At 42.1% G+C, this 12,391-nt stretch overlaps 1 protein-coding gene across 2 annotated transcripts; it reads right to left on the bottom strand.

Annotated features, from left to right (window-relative positions):
- On the bottom strand, window positions 1–12,190 carry LOC102185049 (histone H2A type 1-C). 2 transcript variants are annotated; one of them, XM_018038514.1, is made up of 2 exons: window positions 11,610–12,183; window positions 1–497 (listed from the first exon to the last, which is right to left on the bottom strand). In XM_018038514.1, exon 1 carries the CDS (start codon window positions 12,112–12,114, stop codon window positions 11,722–11,724), a length of 393 nt encoding a protein of 130 aa, XP_017894003.1. In that variant the 5' UTR covers window positions 12,115–12,183; the 3' UTR covers window positions 1–497; window positions 11,610–11,721. The 2 variants fall into 2 exon arrangements, with proteins under 2 accessions (XP_017894003.1, XP_005696809.1); XM_005696752.3 differs by lacking the exon at window positions 1–497 and adding an exon at window positions 2,414–2,576 and having other exon boundaries at window positions 11,610–12,190.

Raw genomic sequence — 12,391 nt, 5'->3', positions numbered from 1 at the left:
AACTGAACTGAACTTCATTTATTTTTTCCTTTCACAGAGCCAGTGTGTCAAGGGCCCCTTTTCCTTAATGGATTTCCACATATTCTTTTCTCTGCCAAAGTTTCTCAGGTACCCATAAGGGGTGATTCTCCATATCTAGGGAGTTAAGTTGAGCCAAAAAATGAAGCAAGCAGTTTGAAGCATCCTTGTTTTAGGAGTCTCTACTCTTGCAAAGGTGGCTCAGCTGAGTTTGAAATGCCCACCCAATCCACTGGGGCTGCTTCTGCACCTGAAATAGACCTGGTGGGAGGTGAGAATGTGCATTTACCACCATTTCAAAACCATGTCTGCCAGGTCCACTCCTCTGGAAGCTTCCTCCGACCATGGGACCATGGGGTAGTGGCTGCCAGAACCAAGTAGCACTCTAGTTTATCACGACCGCAGTCACTTTAATCTCTGCAGGTGAAAGCCAGCATATGCAGACTTGGAAATCCCGACATCCTCTCTGACTTCCCACTCTGTGAATAGATCAACAGGTGAAGGTGGTAGATTATTTCTATACGTACTTCTATCTTTACATAAGTTTTCACGTTTATATGAGGTTTTACAAGGAACAAAGTGATTTCTCATGTGCACTCCGTTTGACTGGCTTTTCAAAACCCTGGGAGGTGCTATTATCCCACTGTACAGATGAAAAGCCTGATTTTTCAGGGATGGCAGATGACACACCCTCCAGTCAGACACTTGAGAAATGATGGAGCTGCAATACAGACAGACATATTTTTTCTTCCAAACTCCCATTTCTTTTCAGAATATCTCACTGCAGGTCTGTGTTATGTGTACATACCTGTGGTTACATATGTATGCACAGACATACCACTTTGTACAGGCTTATTATATAGGGTTTTTTAAAAGCTGAAGGCTGTGGCCTTCTATTAATCCAGCCTTATGAATTCATCAGCTATTTCTTGAGTGACTAGAACATGCTAGGCAATGTCAGACTACAGCTTGCAATACAGCATGGACCATCCAGGCCTCCAGCCCCAAATGCACAGACTTTAGAGTAGCAGAGATATGGTTAAAACCAGACCTTGACTGCAAAGGAAAGAGCAGAAGGGGCAAAGAAGAAGGCAGATTGGGAAGGTGTGCCTTCTAACTCCTGTGCAAGGAAATGGCCATTGAACCAGGTAGTTAATGAAACTTTTCTTCCATCTTGGTATCATATGTCATTTCTTCATGCCAGGCTGGAATTTGGGGAGACTGTTCCTATTCCAATATTTTATATACAGCTCTCACAAAATAAGTGGTGTTGAAAAATTAAATAATTTTATTTGTGCTGTTCTTTAGAGTTCCAAACAATTTTTTCATTCTCATAGTTACTTAAGGTACATATTACCTCCATTTTACAGATGAAGAAATGGGTTCAAAATGAGCTTGACAAGGCCACAGTTTTTAAAGATAAGAACCTTAAGTCCTTGAATTTATGTTCACTTTCCACCATCCCAGCAGAATATTAGAACAATTTCCATTTTGCTGGAAAGCAGGGTTTGTTATTCCAGTATTGTTTTGTGTGCCTACCAACAGAGGACAGGTTACATAAATGGTGAGGCATCCCTACAGTACAAAAACATTAGACAATGCACAGTACCCTCTGTGTTCACATTTGGAAAGTTTTCCAAGATATACTGTTAGAGAAATAGCAACTGTATACAGTTGCTGACTGTATACAGTCAGCTATGTTTTAAGAATGAAAGTTGGAGATAGGGGGAAAGAAAAAAAATACATTCACGCTTGACTCACATTGACATGAATTAACAACAGGCAAATATACAAGGAAAATACGTTACTTAGGGGGCAGTGGGACAATCCAGTAAAAGAGTGGATTCTCAACATATGCCTGGTTATTTCGATTCCTTTGAACCCTCTCAATGTATCCCTGGTGATCCATTGGCTAAGACTGTGGGCTCACATTGCAGGGGCCCTGGGTTTAATCCCTGGTAAGGGAACAAGATCCCACATGAAAGAAAGAATGAAAATGAAGTCGCTATGTTGTGTCCCATTCTTTGCTACCCTACAGACTGTAGCCTGTCAGGTTCCTCCATCCATGGGATTTTCCAGGCAAGAATACTAGAGTGCGTTGCCATTTCCTTCTCCAGAGGATCTTCCTGACCCAGGGATCAAACCCTGGTCTCCTGCATTGCAGGCAGATTCTTTATCATCTGAGCCACTTTAAAGAGCCCAGTTCCCACATGCTGCAACTAAAGATCCTGTGTTCTGCAACTAAGAGCTGGAAAAGCCAAATAAATAGATATTTTTAAAAATGTATTACTTATTCAAGAAATTAGATACATTTTTACCAACGAAAGCTTCACAATAATAGTTCCCATCCCTCCCCTGTCACTCTTCTTATCCCCAAGACACACAGTACACACAATGAAAGAAACCCAGAGTAAGTTTTTAATAGAAAAAATTTTGCACATGCAGGATCAATCAGTGATATCAGAACACTGACACCAATCCATTTATTTCTGAGCATTGATGAGTTTGACAGACACTCTGGATCCAGGCATCTCTTTGTAATGAGAAGCTTTTGAAACCTAAGGGAAGAGAAGAAACCAAAGTAAATGTATTGGGGAACTTCTTTCTTATCCTTCCTCAACATATGCAGAAAAATGTACCAACCTGTTTCCTCGTAACTGGTTTTCTTCTTTCTGAGTATTGTGCATGCTAAGTCACCTCTGTCTTATTCCACTTTTTGTGACCCTATGGACTGTAGCCCTCCAGTCTCCTCTGTCCATGGGATTCTCCAGGCAAGAATACTGGAGTTGGTTGTCAAGCCTTCCACCAGGGGATCTTCCGAAACCAGGGATCAAACCCATGTCTCTTATGTCTCGTGCATTGGCAGGCGGGTTCTTTACAACTAGCGCCACCTCATTTCCTCACAAACACATTCCCTGTGGTAAGAGGACACAACATCCCTGGAAAGATGCTCTAATTTTGCTCTTCAGATAGAGTTGCCAGATTTGGCTAATCAGTTCAGTTCAGTTGAGTTCAGTCGCTCAGTCGTGCCCGACTCTTTGCAACCCCATGAGCTGCAGCACGCCAGGCCTCCTTGTCTATTACCAACTCCCAGAGCCTACCCAAACTCATGTCCATTGAGTTGGTGATGCCACCCAACCATCTCATCCTCTGTCTTCCCCTTTTCCTCCTGCCCTCAATCTTTCCCGGCATCAGGGTCTTTTCAAATGAGTCAGCTTTTCACATCACGTGGCCAAAGTATTGGAGTTTCAGCTTTAACATCAGTCCTTCCACCCAGGACTGATCTCCTTTAGGATGGACTGGTTGGATCTCCTTGTAGTCCAAGGGACTCTCAAGACTCTTCTCCAACACCACAGTTCAAAACCATCAATTCTTTGGTGCTCAGCTTTCTTTATAGTCCAACTATCACATCCATACATGACTACTGGAAAAACCATAGCTTTGACTAGATGGACCTTTGTTGGCAAAGTGATGTCTCTGCTTTTTAATATGCTGTCTAGATTGGCTAATAAAAATACAGTATGCCCAGTTAAATCTGAATTGAAGATAAACAATTTTTGTTGTACTATAATATGTGTGGTTGTTGTTGTTTAGTCTGTAAGTGGTGTCTAACTCTTTGTGACCCCAAGGACTGTAAGCCTCTAGATGATTCTGTCCATGGGATTTTCCAAGCAAGAATACTTCAGTGGGTTGCCATTTCCTTCTCCAGGGGATATTCCTGACCTAGGGATTGAACCTGCACCTCCTGCATTGGCAAGTGGATTCTTTACCACTGAGCCACCCAGGAATCCAGCATAGTGTGTCCCATACAATATTTGGGGGCATACTTATATTAAAACAATTATTTGTTGATTAACTGATATTCAAATTTAACTGAATATCGTATATTTTATCTGGTAACCATATCCCTACATGCTACTAGGAGGAAACTGGTTAAGTGCACTTGAGCACATCAGCCCAGAGGGACAAGAAGTCCCTAGCCTGATGTTACAAACAGAACTTTCTGCACTGACAGACATGTTCTATATCTTTGCTATCCAAAGCAGAAACCACCAGCAACTTGAAATATGCTTAGTGCAATTGAGGACCTGAATTTTTTAAAATTTCATTTAATTTAAATTTAAAATGTCACATGTGGCCCTGTGGCATATAAAGGACAGAGTAGCTCAAGAATCAGTCATGTATCTCCCTCCAAATGTAGCAAATGGGATTTAAAACCGTTGGTGGTTAAAAAGTTTCATCACTTAGGAATAAACTCACAAATCCCTGCATATTAATGATCTGTTTTTGTGCAGATAGAAGTTCTGTTGCCAACACATTAATCTGGAGTATTCACTCCGAGTATTTCCTGAGTGTCTATTATATGGGATGATGTGCTAGGATATGGAGATATATGACAGAATTTTTTAACCAACTCTCTCCATAGAAAATCATGCTAACTGCATAATCCCAGTATTAGAATGTAAAAGGCTCTGAGGTGCCGCATGTGCTGAGCAGGCATCATAAGGAATGAAACAGCACTGACTTGGTCACATACGCCAGCTGGGTGCTCCTTTTCTTTCCATTACTGTAAGCAAACATTTAGTAACCACAGACCCAATAAGGCATTAGAGAAGATTCTTTTATAAATCATAGCGGCCAGCAGAGAAAACAAACCAGTGGCTCAGACAATAAAGCATCTGCCTGCAATGGGGGAGACTTGGGTTGGGTCCCTGGGTTGGGAAGATCCCCTGGAGGAGGGCATGGCAACCCACTCCAGTGTTCTTGCCTGGAGAATCTCATGGACAGGGAAGCCTGGCAGGCTACAGTCCATGGCGTTGCAAAGAGTCGGACACAACAGAGCAACTAAGCACAGGGCCACTGAGAGTTATCAGAAGACACTGTCTGATGAGGTTAGTGCAGAAACCTTTTGGCAGAAGGTAGAGTGTGGAAAACAAATGCAGTATATGGTGATTCCAAGTTTCACTGCAGCCCTAGTAGCTGTGCAGGGCAGTGGGAAATGTATCAACAATGGTTTATTTCAGTTCAGTTGCTCAGTCATGTCTGACTCGGTCATGTCTGCGACCTCGTGGACTGTAGCACACCAGGCCTCCCTTTCTGTCACCAACTCCCGGAGCTTACTCAAACTCTCGTCCATTGAGTCAGTGATGCCACCCAGCCATCTGATCCTGTCGTCCCCTTCTCCTCCCACCTTCAATCTTTCCCAGCATCAGGGACTTTTCAAATGAGTCAGTTCTATGCATCAGGTGGCCAAAGTATTTAGAGATTCAGCTTCTGCATCAGTCCTTCTAATGAATATTCAGGACTAGTTTCCTTTAGGATGGACTGATTGGATCTCGTTGCAGTCCAAGGGACTCTCAACAGTCTTCTCCAACACCACAGTTCAAAAGCATCAATTGTTTAGCTCTCAGCTGGCTTCCCTGGTAGCTTGAATGGTAAAGCGTCTGCCTATAATGTGGGAGACTCGGGTTCAATCCCTGGGTCGGGAAGATCCCCTGGAGAAGGAAATGGTGACCCACTCCAGTATTCATGCCTGGAAAATCCCATGGGCCGAAGAGCCTGGTGGGCTACAGTCCATCAGTCCAACTCTGACATCCATACATGACTACTGGAGAAACCATATCTTTGACTAGACGAAACTTTATTGGCAAAATAAGGTCTTTGCTTTTTAATATGCTGTCTAGGTTGGTCATAACTTTTCTTCCAAGGAGTAAGCATCTTTTAATTTCATGGCTGCAGTCACCATCTGCAGTGATTTTGGAGCCCAGAAAAATAAAGTCAGCCACTGTTTCCACTGTTTCCCCATCTATTTGCCATGAAGTGATGGGACCAGATGCCATGATCTTAGTTTTATGAATGTTTTAAGCCAACTTTTTCACTCTCACGTTCATCAAGTATCTCTTTAGTTCTTCTTCACTTTTTGCCATAAGGGTGGTGTCGCCCTTATATAACAATGGTTACTGGGCAGATATTTTTATATAGAAACAGAAATAACCATGTCCTTTCTGGGCTCTGAGTGTGCTTTCTGGGCTGCAGCATCCATTCCCTGGTTCACTCACCACAGAGTTGAGTCCCAGCCCCTCTGTGAGAAGCTGGGATGTCTACATACCATGCTCCCCTTCATGGAACAGTCTAGTGGGGAAAGGCAAACAACATGGGATCTGATAAAGACAATCTTAGACTGTATTTTAAAGGCTCTCAACAGGATGATTCAAAGAAAGTAGCTTGGAGTGAGAAATAAACAGAGAGAGGTTACTTTGTTTATGTTACTTTTTATATTTGAGGTTACTCTACACATGCTTCTTTTAACACTTGACACACAGATGTTTGCAAAAGGTAACAGTCTCTCCTCATATAAGCTCACATAATGGGGCTTTTATTTCTAGATGGTAGACACCCTCTCGTCCGTAGTTTCTCTCTCTCTCTCTCTCTTTTTTTTTTCTCTTATTTATTTACTTATCTATCTAGTACTGCTTTGCTTTGCAAAGGGTTGAGTGTCTCTTAATAAATTTTAATGTATATTGCCAGGACATTTTCTCAAGAGATTATACAACTGTGGCAATCCTTTCTCATCCTTATCATCCTAAGTCTTACTAGTTTTAGGGCTTGTCTATCCATAGGTGAAGGGCTTCCCTCATCGTTTCAGCAGTGAAGAATCCACTTGCAAATGTAGGAGACTCATGTTCAGTCCCTGAGTCAAAAAGATCCTCTGGAGAAGGAAATAGCAACCCACTCCAATATTCTTGCCTGGGAAATCCCATGGACCGAGGAGCTTGGCAGGGTACAGTCCACGGAGTCACAAAGAGCTGGACACAGCTTAACAACTAAAGAATAACAACAACATCCATAGGTGAGAAATGCTATTCCTTTGTTGCTGTGATATGCATAACCTAACTTCTAGGAAAGTGAACACTTGTATATATTTTGGTTTGTTTTTTCTCATATGCATTTTCTATTTGAATTTGATAAAATGTATACAATATCCTGTTTAATATTTTTTCTATTATTGTTTGCCCTTTTCTTAGCAGTTTGCAGCTGTTCCTTGTAAATTAAGGTCATTAACCTTTTGTGTATAATGTTTTGCAAATCCTTTATTTCGATGTACTGCTTGTTTTCTACTCTCTTTATGGTATATTGCATCTTTATTTTTATCCTATGTGGTCTGTGTACCTTCCTATATGGCCTTTGTGTTTCCTGGATGGCTTAATAATGACACCTCCCCCTCAAAATACACACATAAAAACTGAGGTTATAAAAAATCTTCCCTAAAATTTCATTTAGCATTTCTATTTTACATTAGATCATTAATCCATCTGGCTAGATCAATTTTAGATAGGTCTGTCTGGAGAAGAGCTGAGAACGAGCTCACCAAAAGAAGTCAGTGGATGGGTATTGCAGAGAATGAGATCAACAGTGCAAATGTTTTGAAGTACAAAGGAACCTGGCAGGTGGAAGAGAGACCAGTGTACCTGGACAGAGGGATGTAATGAAGTCAGGTAGGTAGACTGAGGCTAGAGGTGGTCATGGATGACTCTTTAGGACATGGAAAGGAGTATGGTGAATAAATTAAGATATGTATTAAAGGTATGAGTAATGTGACTTACCAATTTCTTATGGTGCTATACTGATATTGCTTATTAAGTTTTTTCATAAATTTTTCTACTTATTAATGATACAGTTTTCTGGGTATAAATATAGACTGCATCTGCCTTTTGGTAGATCTCCTGATGATGCTAATGTTGGTTTGCTACAAGATCAAGGTGCTGAAATAAAAAAGAGAGGGAAGAATTCTGGAGCTACATATATGAGCCCGGATTCTTAATTTTAGTATGTAGGGGAAACCCTCAATTAAATTTCTAATGTCTTCTAATAGCACACATGCATTATGCTTAACAGGAATATTTATAATTGAGTTCAACAAATGACAAACCCTTAAAAGATAACCTGCTTCTAATTTTAAAATACATACAATTATTTTTTACAACTGATTATAAGATGTACCACACTTGTAAAAAAAAGAGCTCACATGATACATTTAAAAAATAGGAAGTAAATGGCTGACAGATGGATTAAAGGGAGGATATTGCGGTACAGATTATTTGGAAATTTTAAATGAGATTTTGTAACTGATTGTGTTGTGTTAAACTGATCTGTAGTGTTCAGAATATCCTATATAACTGAATGATGATTCTATCTCAGTCTCACGTCTCAATAAATCTCTGAGATAAACTTTTGTCCCTAGTTCCCAGATGTCTTCAGTAATTGGAAGGCCTAGGTTTACCATTCTTATCAACTTGCCCCATTTTAAATGGTCCTCTCCAGGACCCTTGAGGCATGGTGGATGGAAACCTACTCAAGGGCTGGAAACCAAAGAAAGCTACTGAGAGTTTATTGCCCACTAGAGAATTTTCCCAAGTGGTAACTAGGGCTTTTGGATATAAACAGTGACATTTCAAAGTAGGAGGCAAAAAACTATGTTGGAGAGGAGAAGCTAGCCCTGAGCAGTGTGGAATGTTCTCTGGTTGGGGAGTGGTCTCTTAGCAGTGTCTCTTAGGTAACAGCTTGTCAAACGACACCTTCTCTGTTTCTTTGAAGCTCTCAAAATAAGTTGCCAATGCAAACTGAATTTTTCAGAATGGATTTTCTACTGGTAAAAGAAGATGTTATTACCAGCCTGTTAGTCTGTGTGTGATTAATGTCACCTCTGGTAATAAACTGACCCTCTAGTATTCTAGCACTTTATTAAGTGTTTCCTAATGGCTCAGCCACTGATCCAGCTCAACATTTTCTCAGCGTCATTATCAAGTGTTTATTGTATGCTGGGATCTATCCTATCAACAATTTAACAAGATGGGATCCTTGACCTAAAGGATGTTTTGATGAAATACAGAAAATTAATACACTGTATCATTTACTCTTAAATAGTCCAATAAAAATTTTGTTATTGGAACCCAGAGGGGAGAATTCAAGTCTTCTCTAATTCCTTTCTTCATTTACCACAATAAATTACCTTATCAAGTCCTATGGTTTTTTACCAAACCATCTTTCCACTTGTCCCCTTTTTTCACTTGTCACATATTAAATGTGTATTGGCTAACACAGAAATGTGTGGCTTTGTAAAGCAATCATCCTCCAATTAAAAATAAATTTGAAAAAATGTAGGAAAAAATAAAATTAAAGTGCTGTGTGAAAAATAACATGTGTGGGTCACACATTCTGAAGATTAACCTCACTTCCTGAATGTATATTCCAGGATGATCACCTCTCCTCTTTCTCTTCAAATTCTCAAGAAATTAGGATGAAATTAGTAATAATTGGTATGTGGGCAAAGTTAAATCCTTTATGTATTATTGAGTTTTACTCTTTTCATAATTCTGATAATCCCCTAGAGAGCCGTTGGTTATAAAATAGCCAGTGATTAGAAGTACTGGCTTCCTGACTTTGGGGCTTAGACAAGTTGTTTACGCCGTCTTCCGTTTCCTTTATCTTTAAAATTGGGATAGGAATAGTACTTATCTCTAGTACTATTGTTGGCTAAATTAATATGCTGGACCAACATTGACACACATAAGTGCTTAGTAAGTTTTAGCTATTACTCTTGAGCCCCCTGCATACTCATACTGCTGAGCCCATCTTTTCATCACAAGAAAAGGCATACAGGAAAAGATGGACGCAGGAAGTTGAGGTCACACACCTAGTTAAGTGTTGGAGCTGGCAAGCTGGCAAGTTAATGAAAAGTATCGCAAGCCTTATATAAAGCAGTTCCAACCTAAGAATCCAAGTTCTCCAACATAAAGATATTGTTGGGCAGAAAGAACATGGTCCTCTTAGGGTATCCCTACCTGAGATTGGACTTTCCCCAGATTTTCAGTCTGGCTATCATTAAAAACCTGGGAGATTCTAATGTGTGGCTGTCAAGATGCTCATTTCTTTTTCCGCCACTTTGCCTTCACCAAACACCCATACACTAGCCAGGTTCTTTGGCTAGTGGTTTCAAGGCCAGGCTGGAGGTGGGGCTGAGAGGCAGGCGAGTAGCTCAGGAGGAAGGGAAGAGTGGGATGGAGGCTCCAAGACTGCAGGATGTCTGTGTCAAAGTTAAGAGGAAGGTGTGTCCAGGGGAACCAGCTACTGTTTAGATGATCTCTTCCCACACATCTGGATTTGAATGCTCCAAACCCAACGGATTTCCGTGCAAAAAGCCCCAGCAGTGTTTGTGGGTGCGTTTCCCTGGGCTGCCTAGGTCCCACACTCTGGCTTACTCAGCCTCCTTGTCTACTCCTTTAAGTACAAACTGAGTCATCCAAAATACTCGATGAGACTCAATCCTGGAAAACAGGATCCTAGGGATTTTTGTACAGAGCTAGGTCCCCTGGTGGCTCAGACAGTAAAGCGTCTATCATTGTGGGACCTGGGTTCGAGTCCTGGGTCGGTAAGATTCGCTGGAAAAGGAAATGGCAACCCACTCTTGCCTAGAAAATCCTATGGACGGAGGATCCTGGTGCAGGCTACTGTCCATGGGGTCGCAAAGAGTCAGACATGACTGAGCAATTTCACTTCAGGTCCTCTTTTGGGTTGGAGCAGCTGATTTACTAGATCTCCAGTAGTAAACTACTTTGGGGAGAACTACAGTCCTGCTCTAACCCTTTAAGGGCTGTGTTGGGAACCTAGAAACTTGAACCTTTTCATCCAGGCACTAATCTAGGGTTCCTGGAGAAGGCAATGGCAAACCCACTCCAGGGTTCTTGCCTGGAGAATCCCTTGACACAGAGGAGCCTGGCACACAAGTCCATGGGGTCGCAAGAGTCGGACACGACTCAAGAATAGCACACAACCCACCTTACATACAAAACTACTAGGTTAGAAACTAGCCCCAAATATCAATCCGTAAATGGGGGAGAAGACACAATTCGAGTCTAGATTGTTCTGAGCTGCTGCTGCTGCTGCTAAGTCGCTTCAGTCGTGTCCGACTCTGTGCGACCCCATAGACGGTAGCCCACTAGGCTCCCCCGTCCCTGGGATTCTCCAGACAAGAATACTGAAGTGGGTTGCCATTTCCTTCTATGCATGAAAGTGGAAAGTGAAAATGAAGTTACTCAGTAGTGCGGAACTCTTAGCGACCCCATGGACTGTAGCCAACCAGGCTCCTCCGTCCATGCGATTTTCCAGGCAAGAGTACTGGAGTGGGGTGCCATTGCCTTCTCCTACCACGTTAACTCCAGGCAGCTTTTCAGAAGCCCCCTTCTAAACACGTGCTATCGTTTCAAATAGCACTTGGAAAGTTAACCGGAGACCCTGATTTCCTTACCTAAGGAAATGGGGTTCATTGCAGAGCAAGGCGTCTGAGAGGGTCTCGCCGTCTTGCTCAACACGTTTGCTCTCATCATCCAAGTAATATGTCAAAACAAGTTTATTGAGGCGAGTTAAACCCTTAGGCCTTACCTTCCAAGGCCACATCACCTTACTATCAGAAATACATAACCACTTTGTGAATCAGTCCTTAATCGATTTATCACTTTATACTTCGAACCTTTTGTTAAGAGTCAAAGGGAGTTTTCCTGTAATGTTTTAGCTTTCGTAAAAATTTAACTTACCTTTTGTTGTTTTACAAATACAGTGATACTAGCTCTTCTTTTGAAAGAGTGGGGGCTCTGAAAAGAGCCTTTGGGTTTGAAAGCACTTCCGGAAACTCAAGTCTCAGTCCAATTACTTGCCCTTGGCCTTGTGGTGGCTCTCGGTTTTCTTGGGCAGCAGCACCGCCTGGATGTTGGGCAGAACACCACCCTGAGCGATGGTCACACGGCCCAGCAGCTTGTTGAGCTCTTCGTCGTTGCGGATGGCCAGCTGCAAGTGACGCGGGATGATACGAGTCTTCTTGTTGTCGCGCGCCGCGTTACCCGCCAGCTCCAAAATCTCGGCGGTCAGATACTCCAGCACCGCCGCCAGGTACACCGGAGCCCCAGCGCCTACCCGCTCGGCGTAATTGCCTTTGCGTAGTAGACGATGGACTCGCCCAACGGGGAACTGGAGCCCCGCCCGCGAAGAACGAGACTTGGCCTTAGCTCGCGCCTTACCGCCTTGCTTGCCACGTCCAGACATAGCAAATACAAAAAGAGAGCAAAAAAAAAAACCAAAAAAAACCAAAAAGACTGCCTGTCAAAATACACCAAGTCTAAAACTAAGTAGAACACTGCTGCTTTTATAGGCATTTCCTGGGGAGTAAATCCGGTTGTTTGATTGGTTATTAGCGAGACTCAGCGAAATAGCCAATAGAATAGCTAAATTTCCATACCTCATTTGCATAGTTCTGCCCATAGATGACAACCTTGCTGTTTATCTTCCAATTAACTAAGACGCGCTCTGCATCCCTCATTAG

Source organism: Capra hircus, chromosome 23 (genome assembly GCF_001704415.2).
Source record: "Capra hircus breed San Clemente chromosome 23, ASM170441v1, whole genome shotgun sequence".
In the NCBI taxonomy this organism is placed as follows: Eukaryota; Metazoa; Chordata; class Mammalia; order Artiodactyla; family Bovidae; genus Capra; species Capra hircus.
Note: the sequence above shows the minus strand (reverse complement) of the source record. Positions and strands in the feature narration are given on the sequence as shown.

What these genes read in the sequence shown, in the direction of transcription:
- LOC102185049 (XM_005696752.3), bottom strand. Translation starts at nt 12,114, where the DNA reads ATGTCTGGACGTGGCAAGCAAGGCGGTAAGGCGCGAGCTAAGGCCAAG.